Here is a 22,279-nt window from a genome sequence, read left to right as displayed (position 1 = left end):
CATGCTGCTTTCCTTTATGAAAAACTGGAATTTGGACATTTAGAGAGTTGAAAAGAGACTCGGGGAGGAAGAGTTAACAATTCCACAGAGACTGGGAGAGAGACTAAGGATGCAGGGATTCCAGCTGAGATTCCTCTCAGTGCTTCCCGCTTTTCAGCTCCTTTCAACCATATTTTCTGCCCACTCCCTCCCCCTCGTTTGCCCCTCCAAGGGACTTTTGTGTTGTTTCTTTCCTTCACCACCCTGCACACTCTGCTCTTTTGTTTTTATTCTCCCCACGCCTACCCCATTGCCTCCTACTGGTTTTCCTGATAGAAATCTCACTCATGCATTTCCTTTTTGATTTCAATGGGTTATTTTGTCTTCCCTCCTTTTCTGTCTTCAGTCTTTCTTTTCTCTTTTTTTTAACCCCCCTTTTTCTGCTTCTGGTCCCAGAGAGAACCGACCACCATCCTGCTGGGACAGGATGACAGTGCTGTTAGCATTCCCAGTGCCAGCTCTCCCCACATCTGTGCAGCTTTTGTCCTGTGGCAGGGGAGGATTTGGAATGGTCTGCTGGCAGCGTCAGGGAGACTAATGGGAAATGAGGGCCCAGAGAGAGGCCATGGGAAGTGGAAGGAATAGCAAAGGGGATTTGGAGGCATTGGTGTGGGAAGCAAATTAAAGGATGCATGTGACAAAAGGCACGTCATATATAATACAGATATAATATTGATGACAAAGTCACATCAGCGGGAGCTGGGGTATCCAACAGAAGAGCCTATGGAATGAATACTGGGCAGCAACATTGTAATTTGGAAGGCCTGGCTACTTAACATGATGTTCACTTTCTCATTTTGAAAGATTTGTGAAGTTTTGCTTCCTTTCGCATTCCCTGGGCATCTCCTGAATACTGATGTGTATGTCCACTTAACAGAATTTTCTTTCCCTTAATTTTCAGACCATTTCCCATATAGCACAGTCTTTTGAATCCATGTTTCAATTGCGAATCTTTCTCTTAAAGTGATATTGGCTGGGATCCAAAATGATTTTAAAATGTCTTTTATTCATTCATTTATTAAAACATTTTAATTCTGTCCCAGGCACTTGTGAGGAAAAAAAAGTTTCTGTAACAATCACTGTTAACCTCTATTGTTCTAAATGTTCTAAATGCATTATCATATTTAATTTTTACAACCCTATACAGTAAGCTCTCATCTCCATTTGACAAGTGTTGAAAACTGAAGCATAGTGAAGTTAGGTTACTTGCCAAAATTCATCCATACGTGAGAGATGGTTTGTGTCCTCCATATTCCTAATACCAGCAAGGGAAATGAAACGTGGATAAACAACCACAATGCAGGGTAGTGCCATGTGAATGTCATAAGCAGAGTTCAGGTGACAGCTGGTCTAGGGTTCTGGAAGAGCAGTGGCCGTTTTCATCTGAAATTTTCATGGAGAAATCTGCACCCATATCTCCTCAAAAGGGATTTTACAGTATTTTTTCTGATTCAGGTCAGCCAAAGGATGAAGGGGGGACATTTCAGTAAACCCTGGAAGAGACAGGGACCTGAGATTTCCTTTTCTATTGAGGAAACAACAGTGAATTCTCTGCTGACAACTTGATGGTCTCCCTTGAAATTCCTTAGGGGAGATGGCATAGTGTCCGCAATCAGAATGTATGTGTATATAAAACAAGCCCTAAACTCAAATGTTGCCCATTCATGTACATTGAAGGAATTCAGTTGTCTTTATTTTTATTTTTTTGAGACAGGATCTCACCCTGTCACCCAGGTTGGAGTGCAGTGGTCCAGTCATGACTCACTGTAACTTTGATCTCCTGGGCTCAAGCAATCTTCCCTCCTTAGCCTCTGGAACCGCTAGGACTACAGGCATGTACCACCACGCCCAGCTAATTTTTTTTTTTTTTTTTCTTTTTTTAGAGCTGCGGTCTCACTATGTTACCTAGGCTGGTCTTGAATTCCTAGACTCAAACAGTCCTCCCACCTGGCGATCCCAAAGTGCTGGGATTACAGACGTGAACCACCGTGCCTGACTAGTCTTTGTTTTTTTCTCTCTTGTTTTTCTCCTTTTGTTTCCTTTCCTTTATTAGTGAGACTCAGATTAACTTTTCAAAAATCGTAGGTGTTATTGTTTCTACACTAAAAGCCACAGGGTACAGTTAAACTCCACATTGTCCAGTTAAAGCATAGCTCACCATTGGGCAGTGCAGGTTCAAATAAGGAGAACAGCCTTGTCTTAAGCCTCTCCTGGCATCCACTCTCTGTAAGTCCTTCCTTGCTAGCATTATGCAAACAGCCATCTTAAAGCAGGCCACGAATGATTAGAAAACGTACCTGTGCTGTTAAAAATAGCTGCCCATTCTCTTCTGTAGTCAGCTGGTTGCTACTTTTGCCTCTTCTTGTCCAGTGTTCAAAACGTTCTGCTATTTTGTAATCATCTATGTTGATGGGAGAATAAGGAAAGATGAAGTGAATTAAATTGATTATTTGAGAGCCATTCCCCAAATCTTTAATTGGTGTTTTTTTTTTTTTAAGATATTAATTAAGAGCAAAAGTTTCTTGCCTTGGTATTAGTGCCTCTGCCTCTCACCTCTGTCAGCTGCAGAGGATGAAAGGGTGCAGAGGGAGGGAGAGTGATGGGTAGCCGTGGGCATGCCTGACTCACAGACTGGATAATCAGCTCTGGAATAATTCTGGGTTGGCTGCGTTTGTAGTGATTCTGGTCACAAATTGTGAAGAACAGCTTTTTCCCTTGTCCCCACCTTCATATTGTCAAATTATTGCTATGCTAGCCCAATTAAAATGCTTGAGGATCCCCTCACTTGCATAGAGGCTTAGACCCTGGATGACTGTAGACTCACCGTGACAAGGCTCTGAGAGCACTGAATGACAGTGCTGAATGAAGGAGAAAAGTAAACAAGGCCTCTGTTGCCTAAATAGTTGTGCAATTAGCAGTACCAATGGGAACAGAGCTACTAATGAGTCTAGGCTGCTCATATTCATGGAATTTCTTTCAAGAGGAGCAGCTTAGAATGTTCTCTGAAGGTGACAGGCACTCTTTAAGAGGACCATTGGGCACTTAAGCCCCTTGCTGACGTTGTAAAGAGTGCCCTGTTGGCAGCTAAATAGGCCTGAGGTGCTTAGTTCTCAGGACATAGAATTTGAGTCAACAAGTGGCTTCACATGTAAGTGGGAGTAAAACAACCCTCTCATACCACCTTCCTTCACTGAGGATCCCATATCTTGACATAGTGTGACCTGTATCAGGACAGAGAATAGGATACTTCATGCTATCTAAAGTTGAAGCAGTACCTGTGGTGTGCCAGGCACTGTTTCAAACACACTATGTGTATTGACTCTTTTCTTTCTTTTTTTATTTTTTATTTTTTTGAGATGGAGTCCCGCTCTGTTGCCCAGGTGGGAGTGCAGTGGCACATTCTCAGCTCACTGCAATCTCCGCCTCCCGGGATCAAGTGATTCTCCTACCTCAGCCTCCTGAGTAGCTAGGATTGCAGGCGCACACCACCATGCCAGGCTAATTATTGTATTTTCAGTAGAGACAGGGTTTCACCATGTTGGTCAGGTTGGTCTCAAATTCCTCACCTCAAATGATCCACCCACCTTGGCCTCCCAAAGTGCTGGGATAACAGGTGTGAGCCACCATGCCCAGCCCTCTTGAACTCTTACACAACCCTGTGAGATAAATATTATTATTAATTTGACTTTACATGTGTGATAACTGAGGGCTGAGAGATTAATTAGACTTGGCCAAGACCTAGTCTGTAGTGGAGCTGGGATTTTTAACCAAGAAGGGATGGCTCGAGAAACCTTACCCCAGTCACTGTCCTGTCCTGCTCTGCACTTTTGGGATGTGTATGGGAGGATGAGGATCATTATTCATGTTTTCTTAGAATCACAGGACCAAGGAACAAAGAGCCATGAGTTAAATCTTTGTTGTTTCCTTAATATAGGGTAGGTGCTAGAAGGATACAAAAAACAACTGAGGTGTTCTTATATTCGACAGATATAGAAAAATTTGTTTATGGAAGGCACGTATTCAAAAAGTGAATACATAGCATGAGGGTAGAACCAAATAAGTGCTTTGGGAGTTGAGAGAAAGAATACATTCCCTCTGTCAAAGGTCATCTTTTGAGAGGACCTTGTCACAGACTAGCCTTTGAAGAACATGTCAGATTTAGACAGGTGGCTATTCTGGGTAGGTAGAGCTGGAAAAGCCTGAGAAATACATGGTTGAGTGTGCAGTTACCACTTTAGCTTTTGTGAAAAAAGAAAATGGAACTCTGGGAACAAATTGAGGAAATGTAGTTCCAGATGAAGGACTGTGAGCTCCAGTGTTTAAATACTTGGAAGTAAGCGGGAGGTATGATGTATTGGAAACCTAGAAATCTAGATGATGTAAGACCTTCTTATCTTTCTTAGTAACTACGTCTGCATACTAGTAATGTTCCAGGTAGATACCTGTTAGGAAGTCTATTTGTCAAATAGGACAAACAGAAAAGACAAATAGGAGAGACTTTGTAAGAGAAGATTCACCTGGTCCCAGTGAATAGCAGGTGTGAAAAAGAAGAGGTCAAGATGATTTGGATGACCAGGAGAATTACGAAATCCCATAACATCTCTTATATTGTCCTTGGCCAATGACTTTCATGGTGAGAGTGATAAGCTCTTCCACCCCTTCTTACTATGCACAACAAGTTAATTTTTAATGATATTGATATCCACCAATAAAGAGAGTAAATCCCCAGGATCATCTTTCTAAAGACTAAAATACTCAATGCCTGACCCTTACAAGCATATTTATTCATCCATTCAACCAAATATTTAAGCATCTACTTATCTCCAGGCTCTATACTAGGCACCAAGGAATGACACAATGCTAGACAAAGCATGGGCCAAAACTTTAAGGGGTTTTCTGGAGTCTAGTTATAGGGAGAGATAAATCAGTAGGTTATTTTAAAGTAGTTTGTTAAGTGTCATGATCAGTAACATGATCATATATCCCCCCTTGCCTGGGGTGGTCCCCACTTGGATGATAAATCCCATTACCCGTTCAACTATAGAAAATAGGGTCAGTACATAAAGTGAGGGATTGTATAGGCAGGTATTTAATAAGCTGTTTGAAGTGGGATCATAAAGGGCTTTATGGGGGGAAAAAGTCTCAGCTGATACCCACAGGCTGAAGAGGGCAAGAGATGGCAGGGAGAGAAGCAGTGGTACAGAGCTAGAAAGGTGGACATTCCAAGCAGCGTTTGTAGACTGAATGGATTAATTCGTGAACACACAAAACATTGTGAAAGGGAAATTCACAGAATATTTCCATTCTTAAGGATGCATCTATAGTCATTTGATGTATATGCATAGTATTTCTTTCTGGTCTGAGAAGGGAAATCTTATAAAAAGTGGAATTGTACCCTAGATGATATATATAATGTCGTACAGCCTTAATATTATGCTTCATGAGATGCCATCCCAAGCAACTTGTTTGAGAATGAGAAATGGCCCTGATTCCTAAACCCCACCTCATCTGTCCCTTTCTCCCTAGTTAGCACTTAATTATTTTTCAGTTATTCTATTCCAGTTTTATTTTGTAAACTTGATTGAAAGCTTCTTGACAGCAGAGACCATACCATTCTTTTGTATCTACCATTCTGTACATATTGGTTCATGGAGACTGGGAGTTTGGTAATGAGGAGGTAGAGGGATCCTTTTATTTTTCTTTCTGTCTTATTATTCCTATCCCCAAATTTAGCTTTCAAAGGCATTTTCATTTTGTGACTATAGATTTTCTGTTAATGTTTAGTTTTTGAGCTTATTTTTTGACGGTCGTCTTGCTTTCTTCTTATTTAGGACCTTCCGAGTTATTGGATATGGCAGACAGTGAAACGTGAGTGTTGCCTTTTATTACATAGTCTAGGTTATTTTCTTCAGAACATATCTGGGAGAAGAATGTAATCTATAGGGCATATCATAGGTAATTTTAATTTAATTAATTCAAAGTCCACTTTCAACTTTGTTCATAACTGTGCAGGGCTAATTGCCTAAATAAAAAATTACACAATAGAAACTGATGACAATTGTCATAATGCTTGCCTCCATAGTCAGTGCTAATCATCATTTAGAGCTTGCTTCAAGCAATGTACTTCTGCACTGGTGCATCTTGGAATGCTGAGAAGTCTAAATAATTACACTTACCTTTTAATGTACCCATCACATTTGTTCTTTCTCAACTGGGGTTTCTGAGAAAATGGGACCCTACTGCCCTGAGGCATTATGCACATGTAATGGCATAACTTCTCTCTGTTAGTCTAGAACAGCACAAGTTATGAACCACCACTGAAGAACTAAGAACATAGTCACTCTATCTTCTGTCTTCTGTGGTTCAAAGAAGGGATCCTGATTGAAAAAGTCATCAGCTCTGGGATGGTGTCTAAACTGATGATAATGTTTGTTTTCAACCTTATTTCTAAAGCAGCAAAATAGTTACTCCTCCCCAAACAGGAACAAAGTTAGGCTGTACAACTAATCCTGAAAGCCATATTTGAAAAGGTATAAAGATGAATTGGTGTGGAGAAGAATGAGGTGGTGGGTAGCTAAGCACATGGGAAGGAGGAGAAGTAGAAATGAGTAGAATGGAGGACGAATGAAAAGCAGTAGAGCTGTGGAAGAAGCTGTCTATCACTCCATAGAGCTGGTCCACAGGCCAGCACATCCTATTTGCAAGATTGTAAATGGTGCCATTACTTACTCCATTTTGCCTTCTCTAAAGACTACTATTGATTTTTCCTGAAATACTTTGGCATTAAGCATCTTGGTGCCTTTGGGCTCAGGATAGGAATACCCTCCTCCCTATAGAGCCTGTCAGTGATGGGGAAATAGCCAGTTTCCCTTGCCCCTTCCCACACTGAGTGGCTGGCCTCAAGCCTGCTGCCTCCTGGGGAGAGCTCTGGCTCTCAAACTCTCCCAGAGTCTCACTGTGCCTCTCAGATATCTTCTGTGGCTGCCCGCTCGTTCCACCTGTCACTCACACAGAATCTAAAGTGGATAGAGCAGAGTGGGTGTTGGCCTGGCGTTTTGAACTTGGGTTCTCAGGAGATACTCCACTGTAGGCCGAGTGACCATCAACCAAGGGCTGTGTGCTGTCCCTGAAGGGCCAGAGGTGCTCCACGCTGCTCCCTGTTCTTTCACCCAGTGCCTTTCTCACTCTACTCAAATGTATGCACAGAGAGAATGTCTTCAGTGTTCAGGTACATCTAGACAATTAGTCTGTTTAATACTGCATTGACAATCACCTAAATCAAATGGTAGTAGCTTCTTTAAAAAATTACTAAACCTAGTTAATCAACACTGCTTGGAAAGGGGGCTGGAGTCAGATATTATGATCAGGTGATGACTAGCTCAAGGAATTTTTAGAAATCCCCTTTCCCACCTCCCCAGAATGTACCCTACAGCCAAGATCTCAGCAGCCTATAGGGAAGGAGGCTGAGGAGCACTCCGACATCAGCTCCCCTCACCCCATCCCCTGCTGCCTCCAACCCCTTTATGGGTGGTTTCCCATTTCCTCTTTGATTTAGGGGTGAGACTGCACTGCACAAGGCTGCCTGCCAGCGGAACCGGGCTGTGTGCCAGCTTCTGGTGGATGCAGGAGCATCTCTGAGAAAGACGGACTCCAAGGTAACTCAATGAGTGAGTGCAAACATCCTCCCACTGGGCGAGATCGCAGGCACTGTTGCCTTTGCTTGTGACCATAGCACGGACATCCTTTCTGTGCTTATGGAAGTGCCTGGGGCTTTGGAAAAAGGAGGAAAAAATAGAGTGCTTCATTTAGAGAAACTGTGATTTAAATGTATAAGCACAAAGGGAGGGCATGTGCTTGCCTGTGGGGCTTTATAAATTTCTGAACACGTTGGCCTTGGGACATTGGGGTTGTCCTACTGAACGCTAGCAGCCAAGTCGTGGGAGTTGAGGTCCGAAGCCCAAGGAGAGGGATCAGGACCATGTTCAAAGACTTTGGCCTGACTACTGAGAAGCCCCTTTGGGGTTTTCCTTCAGTACTTACTCCAGCGTGGTTTAAATCCTATGATTTATATGGCCCCTTATATGGGTGCCAAAGGGATTATTTCCCAGCTCCCAGGACGGTGGGCTCTGGCTTTGAGATGGTTACAGTCTTAAATTTGGTGTGTTTATGTAGTTCTTCATTTTAAAAAATTTCTTTCCATTCGTTTTCTAATATTCTCTAAAAGTTAACCTCAGAAATTAGATAGCATGGGAATTACTGTCATTTATAGCTATAGGAGCTAAAAGCCTAGAGAAAGTTACACATACCCTTGGATCAGTAGCTGAGCCTTAAACTGAGCTCTTTTGACGCCAGTCCAGTGTTGTTTCAGCAGGTTGGTGGTTCTCATTTGGTGCCAGAACACGCTAGCCACATAACAAAATCGGTTTGTTTATGGAATCTGTTTGATTGAGGTACAGTGATTCCTGTGGCACTTGGCTAGAAATGTGGTTGGTTTCTCCACAGCAAAAGTTACGTAAATCTGAACTTCAGTGTCCACTTTCTTATAACTGTCTTAATAAGAGGGCAGTGAGGCCAGAAATGGGTAATGTGACATGTGTGCCAACCTTGATAGCATCAGCTGGCAGAGATGAGGCCTCAGGGGAAATTCTGTTTAGAAGAACTGAGAACAGGCTGCACCATGAGTTGTTTCAGTTTACAGAGAGCACCCAAGAGAAAGGGTTGAAAGATAGAGGAAAGGAAGAGTTGTAGCTTAGTAGAGTTGACCCAGGGCTCAGCCTATAAGATAGAAGAGAGAGAGAGAGAGAGGAGTTAGTTTACATAGAAGATCAACCCCATAGAGCAGGGGTGTCCAGTCTTTTGGCTTCCCCGGGCCACACTGGAAAAAGAAGAATTGTCTTGGGCCACACGTGAAATACATCAACACTAGCAATAGCTGATGAGCTGAAAAAAATAAAAATTGCAAAAATAATCTTGTGATGTTTTAAGAAAGTTTACAAATTGTATTAAGCCTCATTCAAAGTCATCGTGGGCCGCATATGGCTTGCAGGCTGCGGTTTGGACAAGCTTGCCATAGAGGATTCCGATAAGCTCTGAGAGTTTTAGAACACTCTCAGTAGACTCCAGGAAAGAATGAACCACTTAACTATAGAAATTTACAGAGAAGAATCTTAGTATATAGTTGAGGCCTTCATTACGCAGGTACCGAGTAGCTCAGGTTTTGGGCCCATGATTGTAACCATGACACATAGATGGATTACTTAGAAACCTAATTAATGGCTTAAGTTCCATTAGATTTATGTAAGTGATAAGAATCTGCCTATGTGTAATTTTTTCCCTGGGGCTTCCTCAATCTGCAGTTCACTTTATGAAATAACTTTGCCTCCCAAGTGAACCTCTTTCCTTTCTGAGCCAGTTGTATTGCATAGAAGTCTCTACTTCCCTGGCAGCCCATGAGCACCCTTGCTCTCTGACTGAAATCCCTGGCTGCCTAGGCATATCAAACACACTTGAGCTGTGTCCTGGTTTCTAGTGATCTGTTACCTGTCTGGCTAGCTAACTGGGTACACTATTTCAAATGGCAGATAATTAGGTTGGTGTAAAAGTCATTGCAGTTTTTGCTACTAAAAGTAATAATTTCTTAATGTGATGTTCTTCCCAGATGTTATTTGCACTCAGATGTTTGGATGTTTAACCTGATTGAGAAATAGACGACTTGTAGTCAGGATTAATGGAGCCAGGGTTGGTCTTGCCAGGGCCACTCAGACCACAGCAGGGCAACTGCCTCTTTACCACACAAAGGCTGGTCCTACACTCAACTCAGATCATTTTAAAAACAGAGAGAAGCCATGAAAAAGAGGGTCAGACTGAACAGGAGTCAGGAGACCTGGCTCTTGAGCAGGTCTTCTTTTTTATCTTTCTAAGTTTCTGAATCAGACAAAGGACTCAATGTTCATGGAAACTTGTTTCTATTTTGTGTTGTGTATGTGTCTTTTTTTTTTTTTTTAAAGAAATTGCTTGTTTTTATAATTATAAACCCCTCACATAGAAAACTAGTAATGTAGGAAGATATGCTCCAAAAAGCCAAAAATTGCTGGAAACCTCACAACCTGGACCCAGATATAATTAAACTTTTAATGATCCCTCTTCACATGTAGATATACCTGTTTTTCTCTCTCACTGTTTTTAACTACATGAAGTCATACATACATGATATCATATAACTTTTACTCAACGTTATATTCTAGAGATCTTACTACATGAAATAATGTAGCTATATTTCATTACTTTTTGAGGATTTTTACATTTTGCCATTCTGTAACTTGACGCTAGGTTGAAGTTAACTGTGATAATTACAACTGAAACTTTTCCTGGAATTTTTTGGAGAGAAGCAGCATCCTGAGAATTTCTCCTATTAGAGATCAGTTCCTCAGAAATCAACTCAAAGGCCCACCTCAGCCACCTCTCTGAATATTTGAAACCTGGAAATTCCAACCTCATTATTATGGAAATAAAGACACGATTATCTACTACTAAGGCTGCAAACAAGTTGAATAAAAATTATCATAGGAACTTCAAACTGGTGGTTAACTGCTAAATCTCCAGTAAATAAGTAAAATTTTAGAAAGATTCTAGAGCCATTGTTACTTCCCTTTTATCCTATCCCCAGTAGGCTATGTAGAGCCGGTTGGATTGAGGTCACCTGTATCTGTGAGGATAGCCAAGATGAAAGCTGAGAAGTCTGTGATAATATTTATAAAACTTGTGTGCGTTTGTACATGGAGCTATTTCTTTGGTACAACAATCATGCTTCTACCCTTCCTTTGGAACTTAACGTAACATTTTAAATAGTTAAAACTATATATTGAACAAAAATTAGAAATTTTGAGCGATGCTAAGTAATTCCTACAGGCGATCAAACGAATGGACACTCTTTCTCCCTTTACTGCTGACTTCTTATTCAATGACCTCATTAAAAAAATATCAATATATACACAAATGTGTGTGTATATGTGTCTACACAAATGTACAAAAGGCATTATAGTAGTCTGTAAGAAATTATATGACCATTTAAAATGTTGATGTAAAAAATTAATGACAAAAATTTATGATATATTACTAAGAAAGTTTGTAAAACAGTACATAAATGAATTGTGGTTTTTTTTTAAAGAAAAATATGTATAGAGGCGTATAAAAGACAAAAGCTAGTTATCAATGGAAGGTTAGTAGTGGTTATCTTAGTTTGGTGGAATGATTAGGGATATTCCTTGTCTTCTTTGTGCTTTTCAAGTTTTCTAAGATTTCTTTAATCAATATCTACCACTTTTGTATTGAGAAACCAGCTTAGTTTTTAGAGAGATGAAATAGCTATAAATTGGGGAGAACTTCACTGAAGTCTGAAACCAACAAAGAAACCTTTCAAATGTTTTGTGACTATCCCTTCCTTTTAGTTTCTGCATGTTCATTTCCCAAGTTCAGAATAATAGAAAGAGTCCTAAACTAGAAATCTAAATGCCTGTCTCCGTGTTTTTAAAATTCAGTAATTTCTATCTCCCTATCTTCCAGAAAGGCTCTGGGTTTCAAAACTCACTTTACCCCACTGTTTCCTCCTGTGTACCATTAACCTCTGTGAACTTCTGTTTCCCTAGTATAAACCCCACCCATCGAAAGTGATAAACTCTTTCCCTTTGATTTACCAATTGCACATGTTCAATTTAATGATCATATAAGACAATAGATTTGAAAGTGTCTTATAAACTCTAAAACACCAAAAGTGAAAGGATCCTTACTAGCAAGTATCTTTGGGTAGCTCTGTTTCTGTGATTTTTGTTTTGTTTTGTTTTGTTTTTGTATTTCATAACTAGTACTTCTCTCTCTCTCTCTCTCTTTCTCTCTCTCTCTCTCTTTCCATTATTTACATATAGGGTAAGACACCTCAAGAGAGAGCACAGCAGGCTGGGGACCCAGACTTGGCTGCTTACCTAGAAAGCCGTCAGAACTATAAGGTCATTGGCCATGAGGACCTGGAAACTGCTGTTTGACCCTGGTATTCGGGCAAAGAGAACGTGAGCAAGCGTATCACATCTGCCCTCCCTGCGATTGGGCAGCTCCCCTGGAAGAAGCTGATGGAATTCATATATCTGTCTCTCTCCTGCAAGAATCTACCTGAGACCATGCCACTAGTTTTTAAGGGCTACCAAGATGTACAACAGAACGTGATAGCCCATTGAGAAGGAGGCAGGATACCTGGAGATTTGTGGAAAACAGTACGAGTTCCACAAAATTTGATCCTTATTGCTTCCAGCAAGTAGCATGAACTTCTGTGTTCACTTGTATAATTTATTTTAAAGATTCAAAGGATGTTCGTATAAACGGCACTGCTCCATCCTCCCCCATGCATTGATTTTTTTTCCCTGTACCATACAATTCTACTGTAACTACCCATTAACTTTAAAAAAAATATATTATCTCTTCTCTTTACATTCAGTCTTGGAAGACCACAAGATTGTCTGAAGGCCTTCTAAAACCCGCTGAATGTCCTGCAGAAATATAACTGTAAAACCACTTCCATTTCCAAGACTAAATATATCAAGACTATTTAGTGACTCTCTCTGCATGTCCCCACCACCCCCCAACCCTCCGTTTCATTATATAGGAGCTGGGAAGTGCCACATGGATAATGTCAACTTGTGTGCTATATCTCTGAGGAATGGTGAGGTGGCATGGGAGATGTCTGTGCTTGGAGGTACCTCAGAGAGGTAACCCAGGGGTCAGCCCAGGCTGCTGGGCTGTAGCCAATAGCCATGCAGAACTGGTTCAGCTTGGGCTGTCTGTACAGCTCCGTACTGCCTATGTGTAGCCATCTTTGCCTTTTGCTGCAATTGAAGATGAGCAAAGGATTAAACAGAGGCCCACAGCTAGTTTGCAGAACCACTCAATTTTAAGTACTGTTTAAATTGCAGAGCAGATAATCATGTGTGGGAACTGTGGTTACAGGAAATGGAGCACTCTAACAATGTTTACTTCTAAACTTTGTTGAGTGATAATAGAAAGCACCCTAATTGACTTGAAAAAAACAAAAGCAAAAGCAAAAGTAGCAACATATGTCAACATATGTCACTGAAGTAGAAAACAGTCATTGGGATGTTGCACAAAGGCTAGTAACTATAGACTGTTGGATACAGTGGTGAGAGGGGTCCCGTTTTAGGTCTTCCTTTTAGGTTTTTGGTTTTTATTACTCCAAGTAACCCTTGACCCAAGGACAAAGGCTTATTGTATGAGTTCCACTGCCAGATTTATGGGATGCCCAGATCATTCAGAAGGATGCTTCAACTATTATTTGTCAGGTCCAAAGGTCGTACTTGATAACCCCATTTTCTATGTATGGGGTAGTCTAATATATTATTTTATCTACTTTATTTTCCCCTTTCAGAAAGTCCTTAGTGCAAACTACCGTGGGAATCTAGCCAGAAATGTCTGTCGGATAGTTAGAATTGTAACATCTAAACCTGCCACGGATCAAATGGTACTTACAGGTACCTCTATTAGGGACTCTGTGATACTTAAAATATCAAAAGAAAATGTGTGTCTTTCTGTCCGAATATCTACTTGACTTGGGGTAAGTCACAAATAAAAGTGGGCGTCCAAGGATTTTGCTTTTGGCGAAATCTGATGTCTCCTGAGCTTATTTTCATTTTGTCCTTGGACACAGCATAGTGCTTCCCTAATGTTTCTACATATGACCATGAATGGTAGTGTCTCTACATTTAATTTAAAGGTCTAATGGTGACATTTTGCTTATCTGAGTCACATTTCGGTAACATATCATCATTTTGAAAGTACGGCTATGATATACTATAGTAAATAGGAACAGCCTTTCAGTGGATGGGGATTTTATTACCACAGTCTCTCCATAGTCATTTCAAAATCAAATTGTTGGTGGGAGGATGGATTAGGTTGTGAGTAATCTACTTCCATATATCAGCCTCAGAAATGGAACTATCCTTTGGATGTTACAGGAGACACTGCAGCAGATTGTTTCCAGAAGTTGGAAAAATATGCTCCAGGAGAATTTAATCACTGGGCTTTTGCTGGGGGATTTTTAGTTGGTGGGACTGTCAAGGAAATGTGATGACAGAAATGTAATCCTTAAAGCAAACTGGAATCTGGCTTTGAATGGCATCTTCCATTCCCTGGATTGGGCCAAGTGTTTGGCCAGTCAGTTATCTAGCTGTTACTGCTGGGATGAAGAACTCTGTTTTCATCAACTACTGTCTCACATTTCTCTGTAAATACTTCCAAGTAGCCCAGAGAAAATTTAGGGTACAGGTGGCTATGGGCCAATTTCTAAATAGCTCCTATTGAAGACATGAATCTGTGGTATGGAAAATGATGAGTTAGTACTATAAGATTCCTGATGCATTTGGAAATTGTTTCAAAAAAAAAAAAAAAAAAAAAAAAAAGGTTAGAGTCCTGTGTTATTCATGGAGACCAATATTTGATATATCGCTTTGAAAAAAGCAAGTACCACTAGGACTTGGGATTTCCAAATTAAAGTGAGCAGAATAACCACACGTTTAATGTCTTCAACATTAAACCACTTCCTGTAGCATGTTTTAAAAATTGGTCCTGGGCTTTAAAAAGAGCTAAGGCCTTATGGTCTAGGAGTTTCCATCTCAGCTTAAGTATACTGTATCCCTACTAATAGGCTATCAGGAAGTAGAAAAGTAAGTGATCTAGTCCTGGTCTGAAGAGCCATATAACTTTAACAGAGATAAAAGTATGTACCTATAGAAATATCGTTTCTACAAAGCCTACTGAGACAGCACTGAAGAGGCAGCTAGCTTGGCTGACTCTGTTTGTTTCTGTGTGTCATGGCACTGACTGCTTCGAGATTCCATTTTTAGATGAGGTTGATAGAGGAATGGAAAATGAAGAGTTATTAAAAGACAACATTCTATAACCTGAAAAGTAGTCATTTTTGCAAGCTTATATTTTAATATTGTGCATTTAACAAAATAGATCACAGTCATATTCAAGGACTTCATAAAGAATAAGAGAGAAGATTAGTAAGCCAAGAATGAAATAAATACCATGACAGGAATTTTGCTTTCAGAGTTTATGTTTCCTCGGTAGATGTGATAACCAAAGACCAATGCAAGTTTTGAAACAGAATTTAGCTGGCAAATGGACAGTGATGGAAATTAGTAATGACTGATGGAAAGCCGTACATACCTGTTGCTCCATATCCTTTCAGAATGGCCATTTTGGCAGATCTACCTGTGCTAGGAGCTCCTCAACATCCCTTCATTTTCATTTGGACCTCGTGAGAGTCCCTTTGCCTAACAAATTTCTGAAATTTATTTATTTACTAGAACCCTCATAATATTCATGACTTAAAAAATATAACACAGCATCTTTATTTTATTACGTGTCAATTTTATTAATAATATTTAGGGGTTTTTTAGTTGTAAAATGGCACGTGCTTTTATAAAATGTTTTAATACCACAGATGAGTATCACATCCACAGTCAAGGCATCCCTTTGTTCTGGTGTTGTGTCCCACTTCCCAAAAATAAATGCTGATGAACACTGTTGCTTGTACGTGATGTCAGAAATACTCCATCCATTCATACACAAGCATGTATGTATATACGTATATACATTTACACACATATCTAGACATTTATTTATATACACATACAAGTATGTATACTATATTCATGTATATTGCATAGGTTTAGAAAAGAGCAAACATTTTAAAAGCATGCTGATCATTTGTATATGTGTAGTGAACACCAATAGGCAAAGACAGGTTAAACAGAGAATTTCCATTTATTTTTTGTTTCCACCATTGCTAGGCTTAGATCTGTCTTGGCATTACTACAATTGCATTTGCCATTTTCTATTACCTGTGTCATAAAATTCATGATCAAGAGTTCCTGTAATTGTTTATGTTGCCTTCCATGAAGCATAAAACCTACCATAGCCCCAAGACTTAGCTATGCTACGTTTGGATTTCAAGTAAAAGAGAGTTCTTTCCTCTGTGATGCTTACACCACTTTACAAGGCTGTTTGTAACACTAACACTCACTAGGTTGCCTAATGATATTTAATTAGGGCAGGCTACTGCCAGGAAGGTGTAGTAACCAGTGTAGTATGGGGTCTGAGCAGCTTGTCTTCCTTCCAGAAGGAGTAGCTAATGAAATCACTGAGAACAGCATGATATTTTATTCAATGATGCTATTTAAAAATGGGACTTTGTTGTGCTCGCTTCGGCAGCACATATACTAAAAATGGGACTTTGTTAAAAGGGCTCATCATAACCATCAAATAAAACTACTAATTGCTCTATTTAAATGAATTATGTTCATTTTAGGAAAAGAAGCAGAAAAACATCTAATAAATTAGCCTTCTGATTAATCTTTAACACTTATTTCATATAAAATGGCTTCTGCCTGCATCTTAGTTGAACTACCTTTGAATCTCTCAACTCCTTTCACTCTGAATATCATCCTCAGCTGATTAGAAGTCCTACAGGCCCTTCTCTGCCAGATCTCTCAGATCGACTTGGACCCTACCCTTTGCTGTGTCCCAGTCATCCTTCATCTCTTGTCCCTCTAATTTTTGGGCCATAGCAACAGTCCTGCCCCTGGACTTTCTGCCTACTACTGTCGATAATTTTGTCACACAGCTGCAAAAATCTTCCCAGATATGCTCAAAATAGATCAAAATGAAATTACCCTCTGGGACAAGTATACCTTTACTCAAAGGACACATACATGTCCACTGACCTTGATCATCTTATAGAATTATGGCAAGCATGATTCTGAAAATCTATCAGGTTTAGCAAATATCTGTCTTAGTCACATGAGGGTACACAATCATGGCTGCTGCGTCCACATTCAACAATGTAAGCCACATGCCTCTTTGACGGCACTTGGAGGACTAGGTTATATATTTTACACTTCTGAGGGCTATCTGTGGATTTTACACTGTCTCCTCACAGCTTAATGAGAAACCTGAAAATAAGAACCAAGAAAAGAGTCATGCCCTTGGACAACCTGCTCTCCCAGGACACTGAGATTTGCTGACCAGGTCCCAGAAAGAAAGCAGAAAAAAATAATTCTTAGGCTCTTGTAGCATAGATTTTAAAGTAGAAATGTGAAAATTGGTATCTTCATAATGCTTAGACTCTAGAGTCTATTTACATATGAATTCAGTTATGCATGTAATCGTATGTCCATGAATCAGTCATACATGCATGTATTTAATCATTATTTGAAAAATATTTGTCACTCTGATGCAGGCATCATACTAAGGATATAACAATGAATGCAATAGACAAAACTCTTGATTTCATGAAGCTGGCATCTAGAAGAAAAGACAAATTCCAATGTGATAAGTGCAGTGCAGGAGAACCCCAGGGTGTCCAGCATGGGCTGGAAATTCAACCAAGGCTTTATTGTACCAGCCACTCATTAGCCAGCAATGATTTTGTTCAATGAAAACATAAGTAGGAAGAGAATAATATTTTGCATTTCCGTTTTATTGGAGTCATAGTAGATTTCTAAAAATGTATCTGAAACTAAGATTTTAAAATGACTTAGAAACACTATTAAAATGAAAGCTAAGACTCATTTATTCTAGCTTTCAGGATAGAACTAGGAAAAATAAGTAGTTTTCAATGGGTTTTGACTAAATATAAAGAAGATGAAGTATAAATAATATGTAATAGTGGAGTGGATATCACAGTGTTATAAACTTTCAGCCTCTGGTAGCATTTAAACAGAGGATACCTGACCATTCTGAGGGCTGTTGTGATTAGGAATATGTGATTTGAGAGGGCTGAAATTAGATGCTGTGATTTTTCAAAAGAAATGTTTTAGTGGCTTTGTTGAATGCAAGATTTTATTTAAAAAACTTATGAAAATCTTGATTTTTGATTTGTTAAACATTGCTTTATAACTGAGAATTTTTAAAATATCCAGGGGAATGGCATTAGTTATCAATTTTAAAAATTTTAAACTAAGCATGAATTTAAGAGCTAGTGAAAAGAAAACATACTAAAAGGTGTAATTTAATTAAAAATACTTCTGGAAGCTTATAAATTTTGATCAGTATTCTTAGTCATTGTCAAGTAAAATTCTATTATAAATCTGTCTTACTGTCCATCCAATATAAAAAAAGTGCTGTGGTTTGATATTATAAGAGTTAAGTGTAATCTAATATAACCACAGAAGAAAATTCTGCCTGTAAGATATTTGGGAGCCAAGTAAATGTACATGAAAGGCAATCATGGAAAACTCCTTGGCTTCTGCCACCAGCGTGGCAGCCACAAGGGAGGTCCCTACCCTTGTAAATAAGAAAATGGTGATCCAAGTTTTCACCCAACTTTTGAAATTTCAATATTTTGAGCCAAATGCCTTCTGAAATGGGAGGCTTTGATAATGGGAAATACTGAAATTATCTTTTCCTCAAGCCTTTAGTGAAACACACATGTAGTTTTACTCTGTAACAGTTTAAACAACTCAAATCTATACTGTTTATTAAGAACAATTTCAAGAATTAAAAAGTGCTTTAGCATTATAATGTATTGCCACGTTTGAGCTTCAGTTGGGGTTCAAAACAATCCCAAGTAGGTGAATAATGCAGATAATACATTTTAGATGAATAAACTGAATCTCAGAGCAGTAAATTCAGCCTGTGCAGCTTCATATAGCAAATGATAGTGCTGCAGCCAGAACTGGGTCTTTAGAAATTACGTATTAACATGTTTTCTAAGTAAGTCATTTTCCATCATTGCCTTTAAGGATGTTTTTTATCAATTGTTCAGATTTCCATAATATAGAAGATGCCTCCATGAAAAAAAAATATTTACCTAAGGTTCTACGGAAAGAATGAGTTAGAAATAAGGGAGAATATGAAATCAAAAAGTCAAGAGTTTTTGCTATCAAAGAAAGGATGGCCAGCTTATACATAGTTCAAGGAAAGAAAAGTCTAATGTTTTCATACCAGGTTGGATTTCAAGAGAAGAAATTAACAGTGAGCATTAATGGCTTCTTTAATTTTTGTGATTCTCAACATTTAAAAAATGTTAGTCCGGCCGGGCGCGGTGGCTCAAGCCTTGTAATTCCCAGGGCACTTTGGCGAGCCAGGCGGATCACGAGTCCAGGAGGATCGGAGGACCATCCTGGCTACATTGGTGGGAAACCCCATCTTACTACAAAATATAAAAAACTAGGCGTGGCGAGGTGGCGGCCGCCTTGTAGGTCCAAGCTTTACTCCGGAGGCTGAAGGAGGAGAATGGGCTAAAACCCGGAGGCGGAGGCCTGCAGTGAGCTTGTAATCTGGCCACTTGCACTCCGCCCTTGGGCGGACAAGCAAAGGGACGTCCGTCTTCAAAAAAAAAAAAAAAAAAAAAAAAAAAAAAATTTTAGTCCTATTTTTCTTCCTTAGAAGTCACTATTAGAATGACATAATTTCAGAATGCTGCAACAAAAAAATGTTGAAGATAGCCCCGACATCCAAGACTGTTGCTCTAAGTTTATGGGTGGGTATGCGAGCTAAGTGTTATGGTAATACATAGTCACATACATAGAGGCTTAATACACCTATGGAAAATTCTGGCGTATGTGAAGTAGAGAAAAACAAACAGGCTTGAAATGTCCTTCAATTCAGAATCTAATACTTTACAAGGGGCATTTATGGGCAGATTGGTGAATATGTAGAAGGAGGATATTTGATCTGGAAAGAAGACAAAATTGGATTAGGAATAGAAATATGTAGAGGAGATAGGTTAAGTAGGACTGTTAGTTTCAAGTTCTGCAGGGAAGATGATTTGTAGAATAAAAGAACATTAACACATCAAAAGGAGTTAGCTTTATTACTTATAAGGATTTATTTTTCCTAAACATTGCATCCAGAAAAACAGATTGGACTTTCTGGAAAACAGTGAAGTTGTTATCACTGTTTCTTTTAGTAGTTCAGTGAAGATTGAACGACTAACTCAAAGATCAAAAGTAAATCTTTAATTGTGATAGATCTTGGACTAGAAAAACTCTGAGATTCTAAGTCTGTAATTTTAGACTGGAACAGAACTCAATTCAAGCCTGTTTTTTTCCCCAGGTTCCTGTCAAATAGATAGCAATGAAGGAATTTTTTTAAAAAGCTTCCATCATTGCCAATATATCCCAAATCATTTAGTAGCAGGGATTTCATGACCCTAAAAAGTTGCCTTGCTTACACAAACACACTTTGCTTTAGTAGAAACATATCTTTTTTAGGAGATTTGGGAATTGGCTAACATTTTTGTCAATTGTTAGCCAATTTAGGAGATTTGGGAACTGGCTAACAATTGCTAGCCAGTTCCCAAATCTCCTAAAAAAGACATGTTTCTACTAAAGCAAAAAGGAACAAATTCAGGAGTTAAGGTGAAAACAAAGGATTTATTGTTCTTTCGCCTACTTACTACCCATTTGTTGTTTGGGGTGTAGAGTCAGGACTGGAGAATACGGTGGGAAATTCTATATCCTCTACAAATACAGAGGCATGGAGGCGCCTTCTATAACTTTTTGTCATGAAACAAGACTTAACCGCATATCAGTAGACTAATGTTTCTGTCATATTTCTGTTTAGGTGGATTACAGTTTTAATTACCCATCATCCCTTAATTCTGTAATACAGCTTGAGTTCCTAGATTTCAGGTTGACTGGGTGAGGGAGGAAGTCACTTGAGATAATTTTAAGAAACGAGTCCATATCCAGAGTCTTGCAGAAAAGACCTGCTTTTGCTCCACCTTCTTTCTTGTTCTACTTCTTGCCTCTGGTTTGGGGGAATAAAAGAAGGCAGAGTTATGAGGAAAGGAAAAAAGATTCTCAAAAGTAGTACAATAAGAAGACAAATTCTCATGGTAATATCAAATAAATGACTGATAGTGTTAGCACATATTGAAAATCAAACTCAGGAAACATACAGAAAGATTAAACTTGTTCAAAGTGGCTTCAAGGGGTATTGTGAAAATTTCAGTTTATGCAGCATAGAAGAACTAGATTATGTGTGGAACTTGGGGAAAGCAGGGTCAGCTAATAGAAGAACTTTTTAATGGAGCTTTCCAAAGGACGAGGTGGTTTTTGGAAGGAGTTTGTCCAACCTCTTATAATACGTTACGCCTGTCCACAAACTTGTTCTGGTCCCTGATAAAGTTTGAAAAAAGTAAGGAATATTTAGGGAGGTTTTTTTCCCCCCACAAATGTAAATATATTCACTTAAAAATCCAGAGACTGTGACCTTGTTATTTTGGGTTTAAATATAAATTTTCCTCTTAAAAATGATAGATATATGTTTACAAATTGTCTTTACTCTTTACTTATGAAACACACACAGATACGAAAGTGCTGTCAGTTTACCCTATTTTTTGTTTCAAAATTTATAGGTAATTCTCACAAATGCGTTGGTGAGGTTTATCACTTTTAAGATACCATCTAGCCTTGATATTTATTGTACCTTCTATATGCACCCAAATGGTTCTTGATCTCCTAATCTTCTGGAGATCAAATAATTTTTATTTGCCACTCTCCCCACCCATCATTGGTTGAATTGAGACTCTAATTACATACAACAATAATTTCCAATGCAAGTAGAACTTTGATGCTCTCCCTGACTTACCGATTATAAGTTGGGAAAGTCTGGATTCTTGCCATCCTGGGGAAGGAGGTTCAGAACTCTCATAGACAAAATATTCTAACACAACAGAATATTTTACAAAACACATCTTTGAAAAGTTAGGGGCCAGCAAAGGTCTCAGCAAAGGTTAGCCTGGCTGTTTTTTAAAATTACCAATAGTTAAGTGGGCCACCATGAATCTGAATATTATACAGACCACAACTGATCGAAAGTGAGGAAAACCATTCTTGTGAAAAATTAAGGAATAGAGGACAATCTTGGTTCTAAAAGAATGAATATATTTGCTTTACTTTGATTTCTGAGTGGGAAAACGTTCCCAAGCATCCAGGGTACCCTTGGCTGTGGGTATTCCACTTGCAAAGGTTACATCTGTATGAAGAGTTGCAGTCACATTATAAAGGGCTTTTTCGTGATTGCTGATTCTGCCCTATCACATCCCAGAACCAAGCTTTTTCAAAACTGCCAGCTGGCAGGTGGAATCCATAAGCAAGTAGCAACTGTGGCAGTAGAAAGATGAAGTTTTATTTCCAGGTAAAGTAGGATTCAGACAATACGAAGT

At 39.1% G+C, this 22,279-nt stretch overlaps 1 protein-coding gene across 1 annotated transcript in view; it reads left to right on the top strand.

The window, feature by feature from the left end:
• DGKI (diacylglycerol kinase iota) overlaps positions 1-17,158 on the top strand; it is a 382,898-nt gene extending 365,740 nt beyond the window's left edge. The window contains exons 31-33 of the mRNA XM_017876519.1: positions 5,871-5,907; positions 7,595-7,694; positions 11,961-17,158. Coding sequence (XP_017732008.1) covers positions 5,871-5,907; positions 7,595-7,694; positions 11,961-12,077 — 254 coding nt within the window. The 3' untranslated portion in view covers positions 12,078-17,158. The remainder of the gene's footprint in view (positions 1-5,870; positions 5,908-7,594; positions 7,695-11,960) is intronic.
• Positions 17,159-22,279: the final 5,121 nt, after the last annotated feature.

This window comes from Rhinopithecus bieti, unplaced genomic scaffold, assembly GCF_001698545.2.
Source record: "Rhinopithecus bieti isolate Rb0 unplaced genomic scaffold, ASM169854v2 scaffold_8307, whole genome shotgun sequence".
Lineage (NCBI taxonomy): Eukaryota > Metazoa > Chordata > Mammalia > Primates > Cercopithecidae > Rhinopithecus > Rhinopithecus bieti.
Note: the sequence above shows the minus strand (reverse complement) of the source record. Positions and strands in the feature narration are given on the sequence as shown.